The following is a 26,368-nucleotide window of genomic DNA, read 5'->3' on the forward strand; positions in this document are numbered from 1 at the left end:
TGCTCCTTTGGGTGCTGATTGCTGGTAGAGAGGTGCTTAGGTCTCCTTGTTCCCTTTTTGGCTTGTCGATTGTCTCTTTTGCATAGTATATAGCTATTGTTTATGTCTGTGTGTTTATTGATGGTTAATTTGTCAGAGTGCCAGACTTCTAGAAATTCGCTGACATTCTTGGACTTGGCTTAGCCTAGGATGGTCACAGTTTCCCATTTCAAATGGTTAGGTCTGTCCATCTGTTGTGCAATTAAAGAGTTTTCATCATGTCTTCTGATGAAACGGGCAGATTGGTATTCTGCCAGTCTTTTCCCTGTTCATCTTACATAGTGGCTGTTGCAGTCATTACACTGTATGTTGTAGAGGAGTCCTGCTTTTTCATCTGGGATTACTGGGTCTTTTGATTTGCTTGAGGTGTTTTGAAGGCGTATGTGCTTCACTGATTCAGCAGTGAACAGTGGTTGTAACAGTGTGTTGATGGTTTGTGAGGTATTATTCTTTTTAGAGTTTGTTTTGCTGTATTGGATTGAAAGCTCAGGTACTATTTGATAAAGTTACATGGATATTCTTTTTGTTGGAGTATGTTGTAGAGGTGCTATGTTTCCTTTTTCTGCTGTTCAGGTTGCTGCAGTGAGTTTGTGCTTGTCTAAATAAGATTCTTATGCAATTTCTCTTGTGGGAGTTTGGGTTATTGCTTTGGTGGTGGAGCACTTGGATGATGTGGGTGGCTTTTCTGTACACTTGTGTTTCTAGTTTGCCATTATTTGCTATTGTTTCTAGTTTGCCATAGTTTACCAGAGAAGAAGAAAACAACAACTCACTATCCTTCCTGGACATCCTGATCAGCACAGACCACAATGGCAAACTCAGAGAGCACCAAGGACCCCACATTCAACCCTGAGCTACAAATATTCTCCTTTATTGGTTCCATTGACTTTGTTTCTCAGAAAGTTGCAAAAGGTGATCACATGACCCTGGGACACTGCAACCATCATAAATATGAGTCAGTTGCCAAGCATCTGAATTTTGATCACATGGGGATTTGGCAATGGTCATAAATGTAAAAAAAAGTCATAAGTCACTTTTTTCAGTGCTGTTGTAACTTCAAACAGTCACTAAATGAACTGCTATAAATCAAGGACTACTGTATTAAATTATGAAAAAAGTAGCTTAGGCTGGGAGTGTTGTGGCCCGTCAGTGGCCTGTGCAGTTAGTAGCTGATTCCGACAGCGAGGAGGCTGGTGTGGTGCTGTGCCAGCAACCTGTGCAGTTGGCCCTCGAGTCGGACAATGAGAAGGCTGGAGAAAATGTGGTCAGTGGTGGGATTCTGCCGGTTCTAGGGGGTTCGGCCGAACCCTTTGTTAAATTGCTGGCTCGCCCCACCCCTTGCCCTGCCCCTCCACACTACTATTTATTGCCAATAAATGGGGCGAGCGAGCCAGCAATTTAACAAACGGTTCGGTATTTTTTTGTAATTTATTGGCCCCGCAGCACACCGAACCATTTGTTAAATTGCTGGCTCGCCTGCCCCTGGCCGCCTCCCACCCGCGCGGCGCCAGCCTACCGTAGCCAGGGGTAGGCAATTGTGGCTCTTTTACAACCTGTGGAATTCAACTTCCAGAATTCCTGAGACAGCTTGGCTGTCTCAGGAATTCTGGGAGTTGAAGGCCACAGGTTGTAAAAGGGCCACAATTGCCCACCCCTTCCCTAGCCTGAGTTCCGCTGCCTGGGATCCACGTGGGCTGCCACATGGTTCCCCACCGGCTCCGGACGCAAGAGAGCAGGATGGAGAAAGGAGCTTCCACGCCTTCACTCACCCTCACTCTCTGCTCTGTTGGATCGCCGGCCGTTCGCTTACCCCGCCCACTCCCAATCTATTGCTGCCTCTGGAGTCCCAGCTGATGGCTAGAGAAAAAAAACCTGTTCAAATTCTTGCCGCAGGGCTTCAAAGGGCCGCCCTATAGCCAGTGGTGGGATTCTGCCGGTTCTAGGAGCAGAACCGTTTGTTAAATTGCTGGCTTGCCCCCGCCCCTCTGCACCACTATTTATTGCCAATAAATAGTGGTGGGCGAGGGACGGGCGAGCCAGCAATTTAACAAATGGTTCTGTGTTTTTTTGTAATTTTATTGGCCTGCGGAGCTTCAGCATAGGCTAATTAGCCCTTGCTTAGATCGGCTCCCCAGTCTCAGCTGATTTGTCTTAGCTGTTTTGCTCAGGGCTCTGCTGCTTGCTGGAGCAATCTTTTTTCCCCCTAGCTATCCTGAAAAACAAAACTGAAACTTCTTTGCTGTTGCTGCAAGGTTGGGTAATTAGGCAGGCAGATTTCTTTTCTTTTTCCTCACCAAAAAGGGTAGGTGCAAACAATGGGAAATTTAGGGCAAAAGAGGAGAGTTCAAGATTTTAAAACACAAAAGAAAAAAAGCTCTATTTAACTAGGGAATTGTAATAATTGAGATACTATTAATTGTATATTTCTGAAAGCAGAAATGGTTAAGTTGTGGTTTGGAGGAATATATGGGGGAAATTATTTGGTTTATTATTATTGGTAAATATAATTAATTGATTTGTAAGAAATTGGATTGCATGGAAATAATTGGAATATTCATTTTCATATTGATTAATATACAAAAAAGGTAGTTATATAACTAATTGATTTATATTAAAATGTTGAATTTATATTAAACAACTGTAATATTGCATAATTAACCAATGTGAGGATGGATATAAAAATATATGACAATGGGAAGGGGTATAATATAGAATAGAAGGGAAAAATTGAATTTGATTAAGATTGGAGATGAGGATGAAGGGTTATATTGGTTTTTTACAAAAATAGATGAGGAATAAATATGGCAAAAAGGAAATATAGAAATTGTAAATTTAATTGAAATGACTAAACACTGTTTAAATTTGTGAACCGGCCAAATACTCTGTTCAAAGAAAATACATTGTTTGTATGTGTGTTTCTAATTATTGTTATTTATTCATATTTGTTCTCTTTTATTCTTTAAAGTTTAACAATTCATTCTTTTATCTTAATATCTTTATATTTGTTTGGGGTTGGCTTTCTTCCCTTTCATCTTTTTAATTGTACAGCAATCTTTCTCCTCAAACCTACCACCTCTCTCTTTTCTTTTCTTCTTACTTTCTCTTCCTCCCCCTCCTCTTCTCCTCCCTACTTCTTCCTTTCTCCTTCTCCTCTCTTCCTCCCTCTCTTACCCTCCCTCCTACTCTAATTTCCCTTCCCTTCCTTCATCCCTCTCTATTGCTGTATCCTTTTATGCATATGGACTACTCAGAGGGCTGAAAAAGTTATTTTTGAATGGTCTTCGCATTTTTGACCAGTCCTCGAACTTACGACTGTCCTCACATTTTACGTTTTTGCCCTATCTTGTCACCATGGTGAAGAGAAGCAGTTGTGAAATGAGTGACATGGTTGTTAAGAAAGCTGCACGGGCATAAATGATGACCAGTCATAAGTGCGAAGACCGGTCAAAAGTGCGAGGACCTGTCAGAAATCACTTTTTTCAGCCCTCTGGGTAGTCCTTTTGTGCATATGGACTACTCAGAGGGCTGAAAAAGTTATTTTTGACTGGTCCTCGCACTTTTGATCAGTCCTCGAACTTACGACTGTCCTCACATTTTACGTTTTTGCCCTATCTTGTCACCATGGTGAAGAGAAGCAGTTGTGAAATGAGTGACATGGTTGTTAAGAATGCTACAATGGACATAAATGATGATCAGTCATAAGTGTGAAGACCGTCAAAAGTGCGAGGACCTGTCAGAAATCACTTTTTTCAGCCCTCTGGGTAGTCCTTTTGTGCATATGGACTACTCAGAGGGCTGAAAAAGTTATTTTTGACTGGTCCTCGTACTTTTGACCAGTCCTCGAACTTACGACTGTCCTCACATTTTACGTTTTTGCCCTATCTTGTCACCATAGTGAAGAGAAGCAGTTGTGAAATGAGTGACATGGTTATTAAGAATGCTGCACGGGCATAAATGTGAGGATGGTCATAAGTGTGAGGACCGGTCAAAAGTGCAAGGCCCAGTCAGAAATGACTTTTTTTCAGCCCTCTGAGTAGTCCCTATGCACATAGCCACGCCCACCTGGTCACATGACCAGCTAGCCACGCCTACACAGTCACATGACCAGCTAGCCATGCCTACACAGTCACGTGACCAGCTAGCCATGCCCACCCAGTCACATGATTGCCAAGCCACACCCCCAACTAAGCCACGCCCACAGAACCTGTTGTTAAAAAAATTGAATCCCACCACTGGATGTGGTGCCAGAGGCAGGGATTCATCCAGGGCCTTCAGAACCTCCAGAAGCTCCCATACATGAAGAGGAAGAAAAGGAGGAGCCTCTTCTCGATGCACAAGCGCACAGAGCTGCAAAAAGGCAGGAGTGGCTCCTCAGGAGGAGGTCTCCTCAAGAGTAAGGCTTGGGGCTAATTGGCCACTCCCCTAGCCTATTTAAGGAAGGACAATGACAGATGCAATTTGCAGGAAACAACTTCGTTCACATTCCTTCGAGTCTTGATTACAGAAACGTTTGATTTCGGCTCTTGTTTTTCTCTTATCAGTTTTCCTGCAAATTGCTTCTGGGCATTCTGCCAACCACAGTAAGATTATGGTTATCTGAAATACTGTGCCTCAGAACTGAGTTATTATTCTTTGAATTCTTGTCGGCTGTTAATGAAGTTAAATTAACAACCCTTGTTCAGAAAAGACTGATTTATTGAACTTGTGTTTGAAGAAAGCTCATTAGTAGTCTTTAATTAGTAAAATCAAAGAGCCTTGATGGTACAGTGATTAATGCACCCTGTTATTAACACAGCTGCCTGCAATTTCTGCTGGTTCGAATCTCTCCAAGGCTCAAGGTTGACTCAGCCTTCCATCCTTTCTAAGGTAGGTGAAATGAGGACCCAGTTTGTGGGGGCAATAAGCTGACTTTGTATAAAAAAATATACAAAAGTATGAAGGCTATTGCTTAACACATTGTAAGCCTCCCTGAGTCTCCGGAGAAGGGCGGCATATAAATCAAATTTAAAAAAAAAAAATTAAGGTTTGTCCGGACTTTGTGTGTGCTGCGTTCCTTGGGGTCTGTAGCTGGGGCAGAACAGGGAGATATTTTGCTTTCCACAGTGTTTTTAGAAAATTACTTGTACACCAAGTAAGATAATTAAACAATTATGCAGACAAATTTATGTAAAATTCACTACTAGATAAAAATTAAGGAAATAAGTGACAGCCTTCAACTGCTACCATCTCTGAACAATACATTGTTATGCACCTCTTTCATATCTTTGAGGAATGTAAATATATTAAGTTGGCAATAATTATATAGAAATTTATTTAACATGCAGGTAGGTTTCATTTGTCATGGACATTTTTCAATCTATTCGTAGTGAATATATTCCAGTGTTCTAAATATTGTTGTAAAATCTGGCATAATGTGATTTTCTAGCTCAATATGCCTGATTTTTCCATATAGCTGTAAAAATCTTTGTTGCATTTACATTATCCTGTAAAAGACTGAGTGAAAAATAATATACAATCAATAAGTGAAATAGGAAAATATAAGTGTGGAATAAATGTAACTGGAGGACTAATTACTTACATGTATAAAATCATTTTTATGTTCTTATGTAATATGGTACATATATTATAGTGAATTTTTTTTTCACATGTCTGCACCTACAAACAGAGTTAATATTCTACCAGTGCAAACATATATTCATTCATGTGACTCCTGTTTTAACACAGCTCCTTTCCAAAGCATTCTAAGCAGGTTTGCTGCTAAGTTTCTAATTAGCAGGGAGACTTCTAAAGAAAAATTCCTTCTGCCTCTTTAGGAGTATTCAATATGGGGAAAAAAATTAAACCTTTAATTATGAACAAGTGAAAACAATTAGAAAAAAACAATAAAACATAGAATTTTATACAATAAGCTCAATAACTTTAAGCAACAATTGGCTACTGAGCCCAACAGAACGGGTTTTTTCCGCAGTATCTTCCAGGAGGCTTGCTCACTGCATACATTTCCTATTGTCTTAGTAAAGATTCTCCCACCTATAGTCATCTACATTTTTTTAGTCAAATCACATAATTGAAGAAATACTGTATCCCTTATTACAGGCGAAGGAGCAGGATTTCAATCATGGTTGACATCTTGCCTTTTTTCACTCATTCCCCATCAATATCCAGCTTTCTCATTTGTCAGAACCATATTACCAACAAGGAAATCCCATGTCTTGCCACAATCTCCCTCCCTCCCTCCCTGCCTGCATCCCTCTCCTCTGCTTCTCATGCCGCCCCCAATTTCAGTTCTGTGCTGCTAGATTTCTTTTTTTAATATTATTATTTATTTCTCATCTTTACTGCAAGTTTCTGAACCACATTTATTTAAAAGTACATAAGAAATAATTGAGGATTTCATTTTTTTTAAAAAAAAATGTCTTTGCAATGTGTTATCTTAAAGCTTTTGACTTATGTGCCAATTGTTGTCCAATACGTTTTTAAGGATAGCATCTGCTATTTTACTACGTCTGATACTCAATTAAAAGTTTAAAGATCTCTGCTCTTATTTTTAGAAAATAAACAGAACTTCCAGTCACTTTCAGAATACTCCTCAAGAATGTACAGTAATAAATAATTTAGAGGCTATGCTGTTCCTGATGCCTTATTTTTGATAGGAAGCAACTACACAGAGTAATCAGGTGTACAGTACATTTGATCCTAATCACAAAGGACACAAAATTGGCACAATTTCAGGAACATTTATGTCTACCTCTGATACCTATCAGCCAAATTTTGGTTTACCACATCACGAAATCTATTTAAAATGAATTCCTCAACTTTGACATTGTACGTAAAGCAAGATTACGTAATCCAACAGAGTTAAATCCAAGACTTTTGTTTGAACAGTTAGTTTATTGCAAGGAGGTGGAATTGTTCTGATTCAAGTGATACAAGTGCGATAGTTAACTTTCATATTTGCACCTCTTTCATGTTAAACTAGTCATAGAAATTATGTTGAAAAGCTCTGAAGATTGTAAAACTAAAAGAGGAATTAAAACTAAGAGAGCATGTTAGAGAAGCATGGAGAATCTCTGACCCATGCGAGTTAATGCATAGCCTGTTCTCATATGTGTATCTTCAAAGAAATATGGGTGTGGGGGGGGATTCCAAAAATGAGAATAGAAAGCCTTATAGCTAGTTACCGGAAACATGAGTACTTGTTTGGATGCCAAAGGTGTCCAAATTTTTACACCTGTCTTATTTGCAACATTTGAGCAAGATTGCCTGAACCTTGGCATACAACTGGATCTCTGACTATCAAAATTTGGGACAAGCAAAAAAGTAGTTTTTCAAGGTGCTTCCTCAACAAACTAAAAAGCTGTGTTAGCTGATCCAGCAAGAGAAGTGTTAGATAAAAGTTTAAGTTGATTCCTTTCAACTGAATGAAATCCATTAACCATTTGATGTACAGTTTCTCGTTCATTCCAAAAGCTAGTTACGCAGTGATACACTGCTTTATGCATGTGTATGTGTATGCTTGTGTACACACAAACACATACATATGCACATGTATACATGTTTTGAGTACTAATTTTTAGATAGCATTTTGAAATTAAAAGAGGCTTTGTGAAAAAAAATTGTATAAATTAAGAGAGTGCAATAACTCCTTTGATTGATTGAGCAAGGCTGAATCTATTGTGACACACCAAAAATGACATGGTTGACATGGTTGACATGATTTGTGATCCAACAAGCTGAATATAGCCTCTGGCCAGACCTAGCAGTTTACCAGTCTTGTTTCTATAATCCTAGCCAAACAATACAAAGATTGGATGTTTATCCTTTTTTCTTTTTCCAGATAGCTCAAGTTGTGCATATTTACTGTAGTGTGTCACAATTCATTGCTGGCCTAAGACAGAATATCTAATATTTCTTTCTGGAACTATTCTGGTTTAGAGAAAAATCTCTGCATCATTTCTGTCACAGTATAGAACCGTTACAGTATAACGGTTTATACATAATTTATAAATCGGTAGTAAGGAAATTGGCTTTTTATTTCTAGGTAGAGCTAAATCCTGACTGTAGAAACAAATCCTTGCCCAGCCACACAGATCAATTATTCTATCTCATCTTATCTTCTATCTCATCCTATCTCATTCAATCTTCTTTTCAATATTATTTTTCAATCAAGCGTTTGAGTGCCTAAATGTATTAGTCTACAGTTTAACAATCTGAAGCCTAAGTTATTTTTATTTGTTAATAGATATCAGGGTTTTTTTTTCCTGCAAATCATGAGTCTCTCATTTTTCAAAATTAAACTAAATTATTTAACATGAAGAAAGATCGGTAAGGAAGGTTGATAGGTATCATGGGAGGTATCTGTGAAAATGTTAGTGTCCATGAATACCAAAAAGAAGACCCCGCCTTAACACAACCTTAAGTAGCTGTTGGGACTTTAATAGAGCCATTGCTAGTTTGAAAGAAGTTGCTGCTGTTGCTGTTTCCTACTTGGTCAATTTGCTGTTTGTATTGTCCATAGAGGTCACTGCAGCCCTTCCATTTTCTACTACAGTTTTTCCTTTAAAACTAAATACGCTCTTCATCATTCTCAATGTACATCCTACAAGTGGTTTGCCCAGGGTACAAAAACTAATTTGAAACAATTGTTAAGAACCTGCAGAATTGGGGGTTTGTGTATGAGTCATGGCTGATTGATGATGCATTGGGATGATGACCACTATTCAAAATCTTGATGAAGATTCTCAATCATCCAGGTAAAGTTGTTTGGAAGTTAAATCATGGCAACTTGACTTTTCTTTTTTGATTTGCAACATTTTGCTGCTTATCCAAGCAGCTTCTTCAATCTGAGCAAGTTGGTTAGGGGGACCCCATATAGTGCCGTTTCATTTCTCACCTAATCTGAATCATTAGATGATTAGGCAGACAGTCATTAAGGGTTGTTGCTTCTAAATCCTTAGGTGGGTCATAAAGTGTGACCTCTGTTGTGAACCTGTGAAGTGGTCTTGATCTTCCTGGGTGCTGATGCAAGAGTAGCATAAAAATGGGGGACTGGTTGTGTCTGAGGTCTCCACCTCTATTGAGGGAAGGATTTTCCTCTTTAGCATAAATAGATTCCTTAGCTTCTTTCTCAAACCATATATCTTCCCTGTCCAAAATGTGAACATTATGGTAAGTAAGTAAGAAGGAAGGAAGGAAGGAAGGAAGGAAGGAAGGAAGGAAGGAAGGAAGGAAGGAAGGAAGGAAAGAGGAGGAGGAGGAAAGAAAAAAGGACACTCTTTTCAATCAGTCACTAAGAGGTGTAATAAACTCCCTTTTGTTGGATATGTTTAATCAGAAACTACCCAGCCATCTGTTGAGAATTCTTTAATTTGGATTCCTCCAATGTGGCACTTAATAACTGGAAAAATCTCTGTCAACAGTATGAATCTATAATAAATAATATTTCAGCAATTGTTTTTTTTCCCCCTATGATAGGTTTTTTTCACAGACCTCAGGAAGAAGATAGCAGAGGAAGTACCATGACAAGGCAAGACCCTGCATGGAATGTACCATTGACAGATAGTTAAGGTGGCAAACATTAGGAAATCCTACCAATGACTGGAAAAGCTTGGACTAAAAGACAGCATCGAGGCACTGATCATAGCAGCACAGAACAGGCACTAAGCACTAAATCCAGGGAAGCAGAGGTCTATCACACTAGACAGAATCCAAGGTGCAGACTATACAAAAATACCTCATAGATAGTCCAACACATAATGGCAGGGTATATGATGCAGATAGGAACAGCACACAGGAACAGCACATACTGAATGGGAGAACAAGTAGTTGGTATTGTGTTCGGGAATATCTGCAGAATGTATAGACTAAATCCTCGCAAGTCCAGATGGGAGAATCCACAGAAGGTCATGGAAAATAAGAGGGCTAAGATTCTGTGGGATTTCCAGATTCAAATGGACAGGCAGGTACTGGCCAATCTACCAGACATCATGGTACCGGACAAGGATCAGAAAACAGCAGTGCTAGTGTTAGCAGCATCAGGAAGAAGTACCAGGGCCTTAAGGATAAACTAAAGAATATGTGGAAAGTAAACACCTAAGTAGTCCCAGTGGTGGTGGAAGCACTCAAAACTGTAACTCCTAAGCACCCAAGAGCATCATCAAAGTTCTCTGTTCAGAAAGGTGTAGTGTTAGGAACAGCTAAGATACTGCACAGAACCCTCAAACTCCCAGGCCTCTGGCAGAGGCCCCGAGATTAAGGAAGACACATATCACTATGGGATAGGTGACAGGTTCTGGAGAACCGGTAGCAGAAATTTTGAGCAGTTCGGAAAACGGGTAGCAGAAATTTTGAGTAGTTCGGAGAATCGGCAAATACCACCTCTGGCTGGCCCTAGAGTGGGGTGGAAATGGAGATTTTGCAGTATCCTTGCCCTGCCATGCCCACCAAGCCACACCAAGCTCACCAAGCCATGCCCACAGAACCAGTAGTAAAAAAATTGGATTTCACCACTGCTATGGGGGTTAAAATAATAATAATAATAATTTTTTCTTCTTCTTTAAAATGTGTAATGTTCAGTATATGATAAACCATACATCTTCCTAAGGTAAAATGTGCCAAAGGTCCCCTTTCTCTTGTTTTCAAATTAGTTTTGAAATATTCTTTTTTATTCTGATTGCTGTTGAATATGTAATTGTTTTCTGCAGTTTTCATATCATGGTCAGTTGAAACGTTATTTCTTGTTCCTTGATTCTTTTTAATATTGGTGTTTGGCAATTCTGCTGTGTCATGCTTGCATTTAATTGGTTTTGTTCCTTTTGTTCCTTCCTTTTTCACTGCATGTTAAAAAGTTTCTGTTGGGCAGTGGATATTTGTATAGTAAGCAATACTGTATCTTATCTCCTTTATCAGAAATAAAAGGCCGTGCCTATTTTCCAGTTCCGGTGAGCTAAATTAACTTCAAGATTGGTCACATAGACTCATTAGATCTTCAAATAGGCAGTGGAATAAAGGATGTTAGTTTAAATAATGTTGGTTCAATCAATTGCTTTTTGCACCTACAAAGAGAATGAAGCTTTTATTCAACTTTATTGGTTGTATGAAATGAAGAACAGCTAATTTAGATGTCATAGAGTTCACGAATGACCTTCTGAATTTAGCAAAATACCAAGAAATGCTCTTCAAAAATTCAAGATGCTTATCAGCATCTTGATAGGCAGTTTATAACAAGTGCTCAGAGACAGAGTTAGGCCATATCAACGACCAACTGAGGATCCTTCCTCTAAATAGCAATTCGATAGCACTGCACTTCAACACAAACTAAAGTGATACTGTTTTCTACTTCTGGTCCAGGAAGCAGAAATTCATAAATCAGCAAAGCCTAAGGTCTGCTAATCAGAAAAGTATGTGCAAAATACTGGGGAAAGGATAATGGAACAATGACTTGCACTAGGTTTTCTCAACCTTGCTATTCTCAAAAATCCTGATCGCAATAAGCGTACAATATTTGGATAGCAAAAATCCTAGAACGCAATGAAGATACACAGAAAGCAAACTCTGCAGAATCATTTTTTAAAAAAAAACAAATCAAGGGAAAAAAACAGCCCTAAGATATTGCTTTGTATTAACTGCATACACCGGCACAACCCACACCAAGTCAGAAATAAAAAGGGACTGCTTTTCCAGATTGGATTCTCGGTGTGTCAATACTTGAACAATTTAAAGGTACATGAGTCAAAGAGAGAAGAGGGGAAAATTTACAGATCTTTTTCCACGTCTTCCCCATTCCCATCCCCACTGTAGGCCCAGTTTTGAAATTAATTTATTACATCTAAGAAGGAGAAAAAGAGAGGAGGATGTGGTTTATACAATATAAATTTTATTAAACAAGTTTTTCCACAAAGTAAAATATGTTACAAATTTTAAATTAAAAGATATGGAGAAAAATAATAGAAAAGGGAAAAATAGATACTGGACAAAAAGTAGAAAAGAAAAAAAAGAAAAATTAAAAAGTGGCTTCTAGTCTTCTTAACAGCAGTTATAAATTCATCTATATTTTATGTTCTCTCTCTAAGGGTCATCCAAGTTTCTTTCTTTCCATAATCTACTATTTCTAATCAATAAATCCATAAAGCTTCAGTTCATTTTTCAACAAAATATTCATAAGGGATTTCTAATAGATAATTAGCAGTTGATCTTTCTCAAGTTAATTTTATGATCTCTATTAGATCCATCATCATCTTCATCTTCTTCCATTGTGTATTCAGAATCTTTCTATAATCATGTCATAGCCATGATCATACATAAAAACAATCTGCCACAGCATTTTTCTACTTGTCTGTCCATTAATCCCAAACCCCCCTCCAGCCAAAAAAATGTTCAGCTTTCATGTGAATCTTAGTCTTTAAAATTCTTTGTATCAATATATGTACTGTATCTGAAGTCAAGTTTTCTGATTTTTTTTTTTACAAGTCCACCAAGCATGCTAAAATGACTCTTCATGTTATAAACATTACCAATAAATTTGAAGTACCTTTACATATTCTAGATAATTTTTTGGAGTCAAATATCAAAGATACATATGGTAATTTTATTAAAATTTTGTTTATAACATGTTGTGAATTTCAATCCTTTCAACTATTGTTATATATTGTAAGATACAATATGTTTTGCAAAAAATTATTAGCACATTTTATCATACACTCTTTCACTTGTTCCTCCTTATCAAATTTCAGCAAGAATTTATATATTTTGCAAATTACATGTTCCTGATTTGCACATAATTCATCTTCGAATTCTATCTTTTGTTGCTCAGTTCCAAATATTCTGTCATCTACTTTAAATCTTTCTTTTAACCATGTATGAAAACCATTGAAAACTAAACCTAAGAAGGAGGATATGGTGTTACAGTGAAGCATGGAAAGTCACACTACAAGAGTGTGACTACATCAAAAGTAAACATCCTGTGACATTTGACAAATTTAACATCCTTAGGAAATTCAGCCATAATGCTGGATATTATTGGAATATAGCTCAGAAGCATTATGAATACCACAGTTTATTCTTGGCATGGATGACAAATGACTAGGTTGACATCAAAGGCAGTTTTTTAACAGTTGCAATAAGAAAATTGTAAGATAAGATTCATTCAACCATTCCTTTCATGTAGTTCAGGGGCTGGTTCCAAATCCCGTCACTACTGGTTCGCTCGTGCGCACACACGCACTTGCACTCACGTGTGGCGCTTCTGCCCGATCCGGTTTGAACCAGTAGCAATCCACCACTGATGTAGTTGTTGTACTCTCCAGTGAAGTTTTTGAGAGTCACTATATAAATCAAGAATCAGTCACAAGAGTTATTAGTACCATAATACCATTATCCACTTTGGAGGGAATCTACAGGACCCTGAAATTAAATTACCTAAGAGATGAAACTTGATAATATCACCACCATGAGATTTAGGATAAGAATATCATATCCTGAGATTTAAGGCTGTATTATCTGTGTATATGTTTATACATCAAAGACTATCTTCAGACTGGAAACCATTGGCTAGCAATTCTATTCTTATTTAAAACAACTAGTTCAGGTTGCTAATCTTTATAAGATGAAGTCTTATAAAGCAGCTCAAGAGGTGCTTTGCCTGATACTGAAACAATTTTCCATTCATGTTCTTCCACCTTCAGCATTTAGAATTGAGAGTTTAGATTTTAATCTCTACCCATACTCATCTGAAGAAGTTTCAGGTAGGTAACCTATTTAGCTGGGAAATTTTTTAAAAATGATGTCATGTGGAATAATTTGGTGATATCATAGTACAGGTGCCGCATAATCCACATCATTATTGTTAACGCTGCTAAGGAGATAATCACTACAGAATACTTGGCATCTTTAAAGTGCTACTTATATTATGATAGGTGTAATCCACAATAATTTAGACACAACTCAGTTGTTTATAGCAGGAGTTGTACACAGTGGTTCTCTGCGGTTTGCCACTGGTTCACTGGCTGCACATGCGCAGTGCACACCAAACACATGCTTCGTGCAGAAAAAGGAGGCTTAAGAAGGTAAGTAGAACAGCGGGGTGGGGAACAGCTGCGCCGCCCAATTTAGATTTGCTAGAAAGCAGGATTTTCTGCATTCCAGTGAATATAAATCACGCGGCACAGCTCATTGTCGGAAATACAATGGTTTGGATGAACCGGTAGCATTTTTTTACTACTGGTTTGCCCGAACTGGTAGTTTTTATTACTACCTGTTCGCCTGAACAGGTAGCGAACTGGTAGCATTTCACCCCTGGTTGTACACCTGACTACCTCTGGAGCGGTGCATTTAATTATAAGATCAGTATTTTGTCTCCTGTGGCTTCTTTGCTTATACTTAAAATAGTAAATGATACAGATGTCTGACTTACTGAAATCTGAAGAAAAAATCTGAAGATTTAACAGGTGAAGGTGCAGCCACTATGCTTTATCAGCTACTGGTTCATTTTCTAAAGGAAAACTGAGATGTTTCCTTTTCAAACACTCATTCATTCAGTTCACTGATAGCAGATGGGACATGTTTTCAATTACACAGACTTGGTTGCTGAAGACTGGGTATTTCTCTTTCTGAATTGTGTTTTGGCAATAGCCAAAAGAAGAAAGAATAACTATTGCCATGAAGGACACTCTGCAGGCAAAATGAGAGATTCTGTTGTAGAGGAACAGTGTCAGGAACCAATGGAGGTGGCTGTTGGAGATGGCTGCTGTGTCTTCCTCCATTACACAATGGTATCTCTCTGGGAGAAATTATGCCTTCATCACCTTGTGGATAGATTCTTGTAATCAGCTGTATTGGGGCTGTCTCTGAAGGCTGCCTCAAACTACTATTGGTCCAAAATGCTTGTCAGCCTGCTTGAGAAGATATTGGATCCACTTTAGCAAAATTCTACCATTCTCAGTAAACTACATTGATTATCGATAGGTTTCCAGCACAATTTGCAATGATCATTATTATTTATAAAGTTTTTCCTGTCTTGCCTCATAATTTTCACCAGGACTGTCTTTTCCAAATGGAATCTTTCAATCATGGACATTCTGTCCAGGAAGTTCTGGTTCTGATTGCTTAGGGGATTGGGAATACCGGAGAAAACTTTTTCTATGGTTGCACAGGACAGTAGAATTTTCTTCCCCTGACGTTTGGACAACCTCTTGTTCCGTTTAATATAGGAAACTGGTGAAGACGTTCCTTTTCTGTTGAGTTGTTGGACTTCATGAGGTTATTTTGTGGTGATTAGCAATGTAGTGCATTGTAGCTGGCAGGTGTTATTATGGCTATGTTGCTAATTATATATGGACAATATATACTACATATTTATAGGGCTTAAGTTTTATGGTGTTTTGCATTTTCTTCTGGGAGTGCATAAAGGCTCTGATCAAGATGGCACACAAACATTGAGAAATGAAATAAAATAAAAATGTTGATTTGTAAATTGTACATCAGCTTTAGCAGGCTTCTTAAAATATTCACTGATTAGCCTTCATTGCCTGTCAAAGAAGTGCATACTAGTTGATCTCTGAAGATGATGGTGCTTCCTCAATGTAATAAAAAAATAACCTCAGGAAGATTGAAAAGACATTGAAGGGCTAGATTTACTAAGGGCAATGCTGATGTTAACACTGCTGTCTATGTTCTGTAAGCCACAAGAAAGTATTTTTTATACTGTATATACCAGACTTCCATAGACTTCAGTTCGCAGATTTAATTTCATGCTCAGGCAAAACAAATATACCTTTGCAGAAATCTGGCCAGGTTTCACAGAGCATTAATATGAATCATGCTGTATCATGAAATAAGTTTTATGCTGTAATATGATTATGTAACTTGAATCATGCTATTATCTACTGAGAAAAATCAAGGACTTTCACAAGGATATTGTGATATGAGTGATAGGACAGTATACTTAAAATTAAGGAATTGGATCCCTCTCAGCACATGTTCAGCCCATGGTATTTTAACTATTGGACATTTGTTTGTAGGCTTTCAAACTTTCTGCATCTTTCCATTTAAACTTCCTATATTTCAACAGCCTAAGTAAAAGAACTTCTTATTACTCACTTATGGTTATTAACACCTTACAAACCTATCTTCTGTTGGAAGTGAAAGTATGTGTTCTGTGTGCATCTGAGCATTCCTGAGACCAGGAATCCGAACTAAGAAATTATTAGTGAAGCAGGTTTTCTAAATAAAGGAAAGGTTTCCTTTTTTCAAATTGAAAATGCATTACAGGGATTGGCAAATCCTAGCACCAGCTAGCTGCAACCTCTTTGTTCTTGGTAACTCATTAAAAAATAACCCCACCCTATCTATTCTGGCACACAGCTGCTTAATCCCAGTAGCAAATCTTTTGCAAATCTGTAGGGGTAATTATAGTGCAGGCTGAAGATAATAGTACACACAGCACTGTGTTTGCTCAGCTAAGGTTGAGTTTAGATTGGAAATTCATCTGTATTTTTCCTTTTTGAATAAATACTTGTTTCTCCTGTTCATATGTGCAATGGTAATAGTATTATGATTGGTTGCACAGCCAGATATTTAGACTGGATTTGGCATTTTTATCAACCTATTGAGCCTTTCCCAAGAATATGGATAGGCAGATGTTGTTTGATGATATTAAAGGTACTGTTACAGAATATAAGCTGTTCCAATTTTGGAATTGACTGATGGGGATTATGTCAATGCAGATGGAGCAGTGCTCCAGATGTTTGGGATTGCACCCAATCATTATCATTATTGGTACTATTTTTGCTTTATTTTGCCAGAGTTATTCTACTTCTATTTGCAGATCTTTGTATTTTGTGTTTTTTTTCTTCAGTTCTTTCTATTCTGCTGTATCTAGGTAGTGTAACATTCACTAACCACACCTATTTGCCTTCCTTATAAACAGTTTTTAGTCTGGGGTATTATTCGGCAGGTGCTTGTCTGTTTGAATTCCAAAGTCCCAGAGGACTTTAGCTTTTTCATTTTCTTTACATTATCTATTTTGTGGTCCCACCAGTTCTTGCTTACAGGCAAATGGTATTTCTTGCAGTTCTTCCGTTGTTGCTATTTTGCCATGCTGTTATCTGTAGTCAGTCTGTATGACCTTTCTGCATTAGCTGGTCCACTGTTTCTTCACCTTCTTTTCAGAGGTGACATTTGTTTTCTGTTGCTGCCTTTTCACTTCTGGCTTTGTGTATTTGTTCCTAAGGCTTGGTCTTATGCAGCCAAAATTAGTCCCTCTGTCTTTTTCTTCAATTTTTCTACTGTTAGACATTGCCAGGTCTTGTTATTTGTGAGAAAAATGATTTCTAAGAATTCCTGGAACATGTCAGAAAGCCCTTAAACCTCAGCATTACACCTGTGTAGCTCAAACTTTACAAAAGCGAATCCAAAGACATGCTTCACTCATGAGCAAAGTGCCGGGTTGAATAATTTGCATAAGTCTAGTGCAGCACTTTTCAAATATGAGAAATTTAAGATGTGTAGATTTCCGCTCCAGCCAACATGGGAGTTGAAATTCACACATTTTAAGGTTGCCAAGCTTAAAATCTACTATTTTTGTACTGGAGACTATTAGCCTACAAGCTAAATTTCTGAGAAGCATTTTAGATAATACTTATATTACAATCAGTGTACAATGACATCTTGAATACTGTTTTTAAGAACAAGATATTCTTTCAGCAATAGCTATTATTACTGCTTTTCAAAAAAACATCTATTGTCCCTGGAAAGTACATTTTTGTGATACATAACATATCAGTAGCATGCCTTAGCTTTGAAGACTGATTAAATAAAACATTATTTCCTGATGATATCTTTATGTCTGGTGGTAGGCAAATCAGCTCTTAGTGTGTGTATATATATATATATATATATATATATATATATATATATATATATATACATACATACATACATACATACATACATACATATAAAACTCTTTTTGTTTTGAACAGAGAGCTCTGAATAATATTATAAGTTATTATTAAGCCATTATAGAAATTGTAGGATAAATATATTATAATTCAGACATGACTAAGAAAAGTGCTTTGTATTATGTATGTGTGTCTATGTGTGATTGCATGAAACTAAATCCAGTATGAAATCATAGTAATAAATACAGCCTTGGAAATCATTTTGTTTATACACATTATAATTTGCCATTGTCGTTTGAAGTATTCATTTTAAAATTCAAAAGTTTTATGTGATTTTTTTCTGTTTTTTATATTGTATAGCTTATTTTATTTTATTTGTTGGTTCTAAACAGATGACTAAAAGGACAATTAGAAACAGAATGAATAACAAGGTTAAAATGTCCAGGTTAAAAGTAAAAAACCAAAATTAAAAAATTCAGAAGACACAAAAAAGTTAACCAGGTGGAGGGAGTGCCCTCAAACCACCAGCCAGCAGTGAAATCCACTTACCTTTGCTACCAGTTTGGGAACAGGATCATGCGGGAGTGCGAATGCACCTCTGCGCATGCGCAGAGGGTCAAAAATGGGATGTAATAACGTTCCGGTGGGTGGGCGGAGCCTCCCACTGCTGGCGCTACTGGTTCGTGTGAGCTGGATAGATCTAGCCAGATTTCACCACTGCCACCAGCCATTCCTAGGGTTGTATCACAAACTTAGACACCCACACACTCCCATGCTAATGAGCAGATCCAGGACTTAACATTTTTCCTGAAATCCAGAAGAGTAGGGGATGTTGCCTCAACTCTGCAGGTAAGATGTTCCAAAGGGCAAAAGCAGAGAAGGTCCTTTTCCTAGATCCTGAAATTCTTTGACTAATGGCATTCACAGCATCCCTTGCTTGCTTGGGTGAGACAGGTCAATGTAATTGGGGTGAGATGGCTCCTCCAGTATTTTAGTACCAGGCCCATTTTAACTTTATTAGCTGCTCAAATCATCAACATGAGATGGGCAACCATATAAATTGAATGCATTCATGCATGCTTGACTGACTGACTGACTGAATAGTCTATCTAGCCCCATGCAAAAAGAAACTTACCAGAAAATGATTACGTCTGTGATGTCAAGAAGCATTTAAGAAACAAAAATAAAAATACTTTCATAGAGCAGTAGTTCTGAGACATACATTGCAAGATTTAGTAAAGCCTCATGTGACAGAATTATAGGCAATTATAGGCAAACCTATCTATCATATAGGTAATATTCTTTGTTAGGCAAAGTGAGTTGATGAAATGAGTTCATGTCACAGCATCTGAGAAAATCTTCAGTCCTCATATTCTCACTAAGGCAGATTTTTATTTAAAACATTTGTTGTATGTATCTGGAGTCATGCACATGATTGATACTGGAGATCTTGAGCAACTTTTCTTTTAGGAAGAACCAATAAAATTCAATACCTCAAACTTATTTTACTGCATTGAATTATTTCAATGCACTGAAACAGTGGCTCAACCTATGCAGTATAATTACTACAAGTCAACCAATAGTGCTATTTAACAATGCAAACAAGAGCAGTTATAGTTCAGTGTAATGGAAAACAAATTACATAATATCTTTAAGCAAGATAATTATATGTATTTTCACAGATCAAGCAACTAGAGATAGTTCTGTTAACATTAAGGCTTTGCAAAGCTTTAAAATTAAAATGCTTTAATAATTTCATAAAAGTTCATGAGAATTACCCTATCAGAGTCATTTCATGAAGCAATAAAAATAACAGCTATCCAGTCTGTACATCTTGATGCTACAAAGCAGCTATTGGAAGTCAAACTAGATTTATACATATGTAAAATAGATGTTTTGAAACCTCTTCAGCTATGAAACTTGAATGAAGATTTGAGTCAGTGCAAAGGTGTTTCCTTAAAAAGAGTTGGCCACTATATGTGCCTCATAACACTTCGTTCCGATAAAGTCAAGCCCAACTGTGTTGCACAGTTGTACAACTGTAAAACAAATGCAATGTTTTATTTAATAGCTCAGTCCTGTTATTTTCATAATCATTGCAGACATTTTCTTCTGCGTTTAGGAGTGAACTGTCAGTCAGCTTGATCACAATTTATTGCAACAAGATTTTCAGTATCACAAATTTACTGAAAACAATAATATTCAGATAGTAAGAGACAGATTACAGATAATCTATATTTAAATCTTTTATTTTGCCTAGAGTTTCTAAGAATACAAAAATTTTCCACTTAGAAGTTTCCAACAAGTTATGAAACATTTGGAATGAAAATTGTCATCATAGCATGCAGCGAGGGTGAGGATTCACTTTTTTCTTTGAGTAAAGTGTCTTTTGGACCGATAAACATGGTTTTTGCCTCTGGTTTCTGCTGCCCATACTACAACAGGTGCTGTAGGGCATGAAGCCCTGTTGACCTCATCCTCTGACTCAAGTTCCTGGGTATCAGTTTCAAGAACAGCATTAAGTTGAGGCTTCGGGGCTAAAAGTGGTTTTTGTATTCTGGCTCGCTGATCCTGTTGATTTGTTCTTTTCTGCCTTGTAAAACTGGCTGGTTTAGTTCGTGAATGCATTCGCTCCATTGGGAGAAATTCCTCCTGCTGGCGGTGTTTCTTCTGCGGTGACCTTGGTCCAGGCTCTGAATTATGCATCATGAAGACAGACTCGGAATCACTGCTACCATATCCTGAATTCAGAAAGAAATATCTACATAATTATAGAGAAGTTGAAGACAATGATATGGTAGCTATGTATTCTATTTGCAGAGATCAGTAATTGACAGTGAGCGCCAGTTATTCACTACAGCTCCTGCTGACTCAGCAGTTCGAAATCAGTGACTGTTGGTAGGACACTGTTGGTGTCCACTTCAGTGGACACATTATGGGGTCATAAAAGGAGCCCCCAAGTGGGCATTCCCGGGCAACAGTGATGTCACCTGCCATATTTTTAAAGTGAAAGAGTCTTAAGTGCTTCCGACATGAGTATAACAATGACCATTAGAACCAACAATTGGACAAGCTAAACAAAAGATTATTTAGTCACAGATTTTTTTATCATAGTGATATGCACTATATTTCTATTTAAATTGTAATTATTATACCTTTGCCTTATACAAAAGGGACATATAGATCTCGCTAGTGGTGGGATTCAAGTAATTTAACAACCGGTTCTCTGCCCTAATTATTTCTTCCAACAACCAGTTTTCCAAACTGCTCAGAAAGTTAACAACCGATTCTCCCAAAGTGGTGTGAACTGACTGAATTCCACCACTGGCTCTCGCTTTCTTTTCCCTTTGTTTTGTGGCGGCATCTCCTTTTCTTTGGTGCCACATAAACCAAATTTTACATTTCTACCTCCTTGCCCATAATTTTGAAGATTCTTTTTAAACACCAATAAATCTTTATTAGAGAATGGACAAAACTAGTGTAATGAAGAAACTAGGGTTCCTTATGGTTATTTATAAAAATAGCAACATTTGGTCTAAATCAGAGGTGGGTTTCAGCAGGTTCTGACCAGTTCTGGAGAACCGGTAGTAGTAATTTTGAGTAGTTCGGAGAACCGGTAGTAAAAATTCTGACTGGCCCTGCCCCCATCTATTCTCTGCTTCCCGAGTCCCAGCTGATTGGAAGGAAATGGGGATTTTGCAGTAACCTTCCCCTGGAGTGGGGTGGGAATGGAGGTTTTACAGTATCTTTCCCCTGCCATGCCCACCAAGCCATGCCTACCAAGCCACGCCCACCAAGCAATTTCACGCTTACCAAGCCACACTCACAGAACCAGTAGTAAAAAAATTTGAAACCCACCACTGGTAAAATGACATTGGACAGGGCTAAGATTCTTTAACTACAGGTTCAAGATGAACACTGGATAAAGTGTTGTAACACTTGTGTGCCACTCAGAGTCACTGATAGGTGATCATAGAAATTATTAAAATAAATAAATAATTTCTCTTTTTTGCTAAATCCAACTGTCCAAAGCGTTGGCTATACTGAGTCCAGTGATTCATGTGACTGTTCACCTCTTTTATGTGTATTAATATTTTGGGGCATTGAGCCAACTGCTGGACCATACAAGATAAAACCTTGTTTTATCTTAATTGCAAGATCTGCAATTAATAAATAGTTTTGTTTGCCAATGAAAAACAGGATGGGTTTGGGGCAGATTTAATTATAAGGTTCAAAGAAGTTTAGCTTTAAAAATAAAAGATTAGTTGATGTAAATCTTTCATTTTCATTATATGTCCAAGAAGAGCTTCTTTTAAAGAACTATACATATTATTTGGCACATTAAATGCTTCAGCTGAATCATCTCTAATAATGTGGCTGGAACTGTCATATCCAAAAGCAAATCTGACATAAAATATTGCACATGTATGCATGCACACATATGTGTATCTGCATGCACATATACACATACACACATACACTTGCCTCCAGAAGTTGTGGGTACTCCAGCACTAAAGGTTTTTAAAAAGAGATTGGACAACCATTTTATGAAATGTTGTAGGGTTTCCTGTTTGAGTAGGCGGTTGGACCAGAAGACCCTCAAGGTACCTTCCAATTCTATTTTTCTAGTATATAATACACATCTTAGCCCATATTTGTCAGTAAATGGGATACAGAAATGAAAAATTACTTGTTTGTAAATATTTTTTATTGTATGTGTATTTTCTGATATGAAAATCCTGATGTGAAACAAGTATAATAGCCACATCTTTTTTTCATCTACAGCTCACGTTGCTATTTTTTAAATGAATTGCTTCTCTGTGCCTTTAGCAAATATAAAATATTTGAAAAAACATAGCTGCCTATTTATACCTACTTAGTAGTTAAAGATTAAGTGGAAACTAGAACTGGGCTGGTAAAATCTGGACAACCATGTGATAGCAGAAATCTAACTTTTTTGTACCATCTAATAGTTACCTAATTGCAGCCATGTATAAAATAATTTGGAATTCATAGGGTGCAAGCAGAACTGCTTCTTTAAAGCATCTGAGAGCTTTAAAGGCTACCACATTTGCCTAAAAAGTGACATTGCTGCTTTAAGTAATCAAGGGATTAGAGCAATTGTACCTTTAATATGAAACCTTAAAGAAGCTATGTCTATATTCAGACTGCTTCCTTAAACTAAGGCATGGTATTCAAATTGGACAATGCTGTCCGAATCTTATTTCGCTGTAAAAGATGTAGAAAAAAAATCAGTTGTCTGTGATAATGAAGTGAATATCATTTTAAATAATACCAGTGCAAAAAGTGGATATTTCTCTAAACCAGCTTTCTCAACCAGTGTTTCCACTTGTTTTGCAACTAAAATTTACAAAATTGAAATCGTAAACATCTGGAAAGCACCAGATTGGTAAGCATTTAAATTCTGATGGGCACTATCTCACAGAGTCATTGAAAGCAAAACTTTGCCAAGGTTGTATCTATCTGGAACTTGATGGATAAAAGCAAAATTAGTAAGGATTGCCAGTAATTTTATTGTTTCAGTTAAAAAGCCTTACCTGGTAGATCATCCTCATCAATCCTAGTTGTTCTTCTCATTGGTTGAGAATTACCGAAGGGCAGGGATAAATAACGTAGGTTTTTACTGGCAGCCTGTAGACAAAATAAAAAAAGAGGAGATACACATTTGCAGAAATGTGTGTGGATTCCATTTTGAATGATCTGACCTCTAGTTATAGGAAAAAAAGTGAAAATATATTTGAAATTAGTGCAATTAATACTAAAAATATATTTTACTATAACGATAGTATAATTGCAAACTTATCTATCATGATGTGGTATACATAAATTCAAAATACTGGAATAGTCCCAATTCCCAACCTGTCCAGAGGCCCATTGATCATCCTTATGTCTATTTCAGCTAATTAAAAATCTCAAAGTCGGCTCATCCAAATAATGCTCATCCATATTACTTGAAATCTCTGTCTTTCTAAAGTTTTTTTTTTTTTAAAATTAAATGCTTACTGGTTGAACATTCCCTACAATGACAATAATATTCTTCTGTTAATTCTTTTTTTTAAAAAAAGAAAGGAAAATTAGCCACCCTACAGCTGATATGGTGTATCCAATGGCTACATCAATTGCTAATGAGAAGCAGTATACAGAATACCTATTTAGATATACTCGCCTCCATAGCATTTCCTTTGTACAGAACAAGAAAAAGAGTTAAAAATATAAGCTAATAAATTTAAGGGATGAGATTAAAAATAAGAAGCCGAGGTGGCGCAGTGGTTAGAGTGCAGTACTGCAGCTACTTCAGCTGACTGCTAGTTCAGCAGATCAGCGGATCAAATCTCACCAGCTCAAAGTTGACTCAGCCTTCCATCCTTCCGAGGTGGGTAAAATGAGGACCCCGATTGTTGGGGACAATATGCTATTTAGTATACTGTCTTTGGTGTAAGCCACCCAGAGTCCTCGGAGAGTGGGTGGCATAGAAATGTGACAAATAAATAAATAAATAAATAAATAAATAAATAAATAAATAAATAAATAAATAAATAAGGGATTGGGATAAAATTAATAGTTTACAGCAATTTCATTCACTCTCCAAACTTGTAAACCCTTGGAAACCATCCTTGCTCTCATTCATATCCATACACCATTCCATACCGTTGCCTTGTAGACTTTAGCCTCTCAATCTATGGATTTATTGGATCGCATATTTTGCTATTTCTATGCTTTTATCCAATCATTAGATAGCTTCTCTTGTTGCATAATTTTGGCTGACGCTTCAGTAATCTCCATACACTGTTGCATAAACCCATAGCTCATTATGTGAGAGATACCTGTCCTCCCCATGGTAAACTGTGACCTTTCCTTGTGGACTGCCGCATGCTGTATCGATGTCGAACAAGGATTTCTTTGGCTTGCTCTTCACTTGTTTCGGTGGCAAGATTGTATCTGTTGTACGATAGTGTCTGAAATGAGAAATGCATTACTTGATCTTCCTCACCATCCCAAACAATGCCTGTAAAATGACCGCTTTATAATAAAGTGATTTCAGAAAATCATTACACTGAGAGCTTTTGGAACAAATTATTTGTGTGTCTAATCACACTTGACCAAATAAAGTGTTCTGTTCTGTCCTGTCCTGTCCTGTCCTGTCCTGTCCTGTCCTCTCCTCTCCTCCCCTCCCCTCCCCTCCCCTACCCTACCCTACCCTACCCTACCCTATCCTATCCTATTCTAAATATCCTTCTCCAAGGATGATTTCCATTGTAGCCAACTTGGCATGGTGTCTTTACAAGAAAGGGTGCTGGTTCTCTGATTTTTGCTTTGGAGGAAATTCCCACATTAGCAAAGTCTAAACGTCCAGGAGATAAAGGACACACTTGGAAGATAGTTTAACTCCAGGGATGATTGCCCATAATGCATAGGCTATAGCATCCACAGAAAAAAAATAAAGGAGAGTTGAAATGGATGACAATTTGGAATATGGTAGTTTAAAATCCCAAACAGAAATAAAAATTGGTAGGTGTATATTAAAAATATTGCTTTTTTTTTTACTTTATTCTGAGTTCATCTTAGTAGTTTTCAGAAATACTTCTTAAATTGATAGCTCACAAATAAAATTTTGCCATCTTCTTGAATGGATGAAGCTTTTGTTTCTATGCAAGAAAGCTAATGACTATTCACTATGCATTACATCCTGTAGCCAGTGATGGGATTCAAATAATTTAACAGCTGGTTCTCTGCCCTAATGATTTCTTCCAACAACCAGTTCACCAAACTGCTCAGAAAGTTAACAACTGGTTTTCCCGAAGTGGTGCGAACTGGCTGAATCCCACCACTGCCTGTAGCGATATTGATACCTGCCCTACAGAAATGGAGGTTTACTTCAAGTCAAACAAAATCTCGAAGAAGAAAAGGATTTATTGGCTAATTACATAAAAGGCAGTCAAGAAGAAGCATTAATGCAATTTAAAATTGGAATTTACCAAATATGTATGAAACAAAACTTGAATATTAAAATAAAGTAATAAAAACAAGAACAAAATACTGGCCAGGAAAAGCATTACATAATCAATTTCTACAAAATGTTGAGGGGAAAGTGGATAAAGATAAAACCTTAACTTTAAAGGCTTAAAGCTGGAAAAAGAAACTGACTGCTCAAGAGCAAAGCTATTCAAATGAAGACCAAAATTGAAAAATCATCAAATGATTCAAAATGCAGATTATACAAAGATGCAGAAGTAACAATAGTTCATATACTTGGCTTGGTCAAAAAGATTGCATAAACTCATTATAAACAAAATTATATAGTTGCCAAAATGAATCACTGGAACATCTGTAAAAATTATTATGTGCAGTAAATAAAAAAAATTAGTGGAAACAGAGTTGAAAATTACACCAAAAAGGACTGATTTTTTTTT

The 26,368-nt window shown here is 37.2% G+C and overlaps 1 protein-coding gene across 1 annotated transcript in view; it reads right to left on the reverse strand.

Moving 5' to 3' along the window:
- Window positions 1–20,297: 20,297 nt before the first annotated feature.
- The window catches only part of SLC9A4 (solute carrier family 9 member A4), a 35,153-nt gene continuing 29,082 nt past the window's right edge, over window positions 20,298–26,368 (reverse strand). The window contains exons 10-12 of the mRNA XM_070942896.1: window positions 24,782–24,913; window positions 23,495–23,588; window positions 20,298–20,677 (exon numbers count right to left, since the gene is read on the reverse strand). Coding sequence (XP_070798997.1) covers window positions 20,298–20,677; window positions 23,495–23,588; window positions 24,782–24,913 — 606 coding nt within the window. The remainder of the gene's footprint in view (window positions 20,678–23,494; window positions 23,589–24,781; window positions 24,914–26,368) is intronic.

Source organism: Pituophis catenifer, unplaced genomic scaffold (genome assembly GCF_029215685.1).
Source record: "Pituophis catenifer annectens isolate HBS135680 unplaced genomic scaffold, rPitCat1.0.hap2 SCAF_4, whole genome shotgun sequence".
Taxonomy (NCBI): Eukaryota; Metazoa; Chordata; class Lepidosauria; order Squamata; family Colubridae; genus Pituophis; species Pituophis catenifer.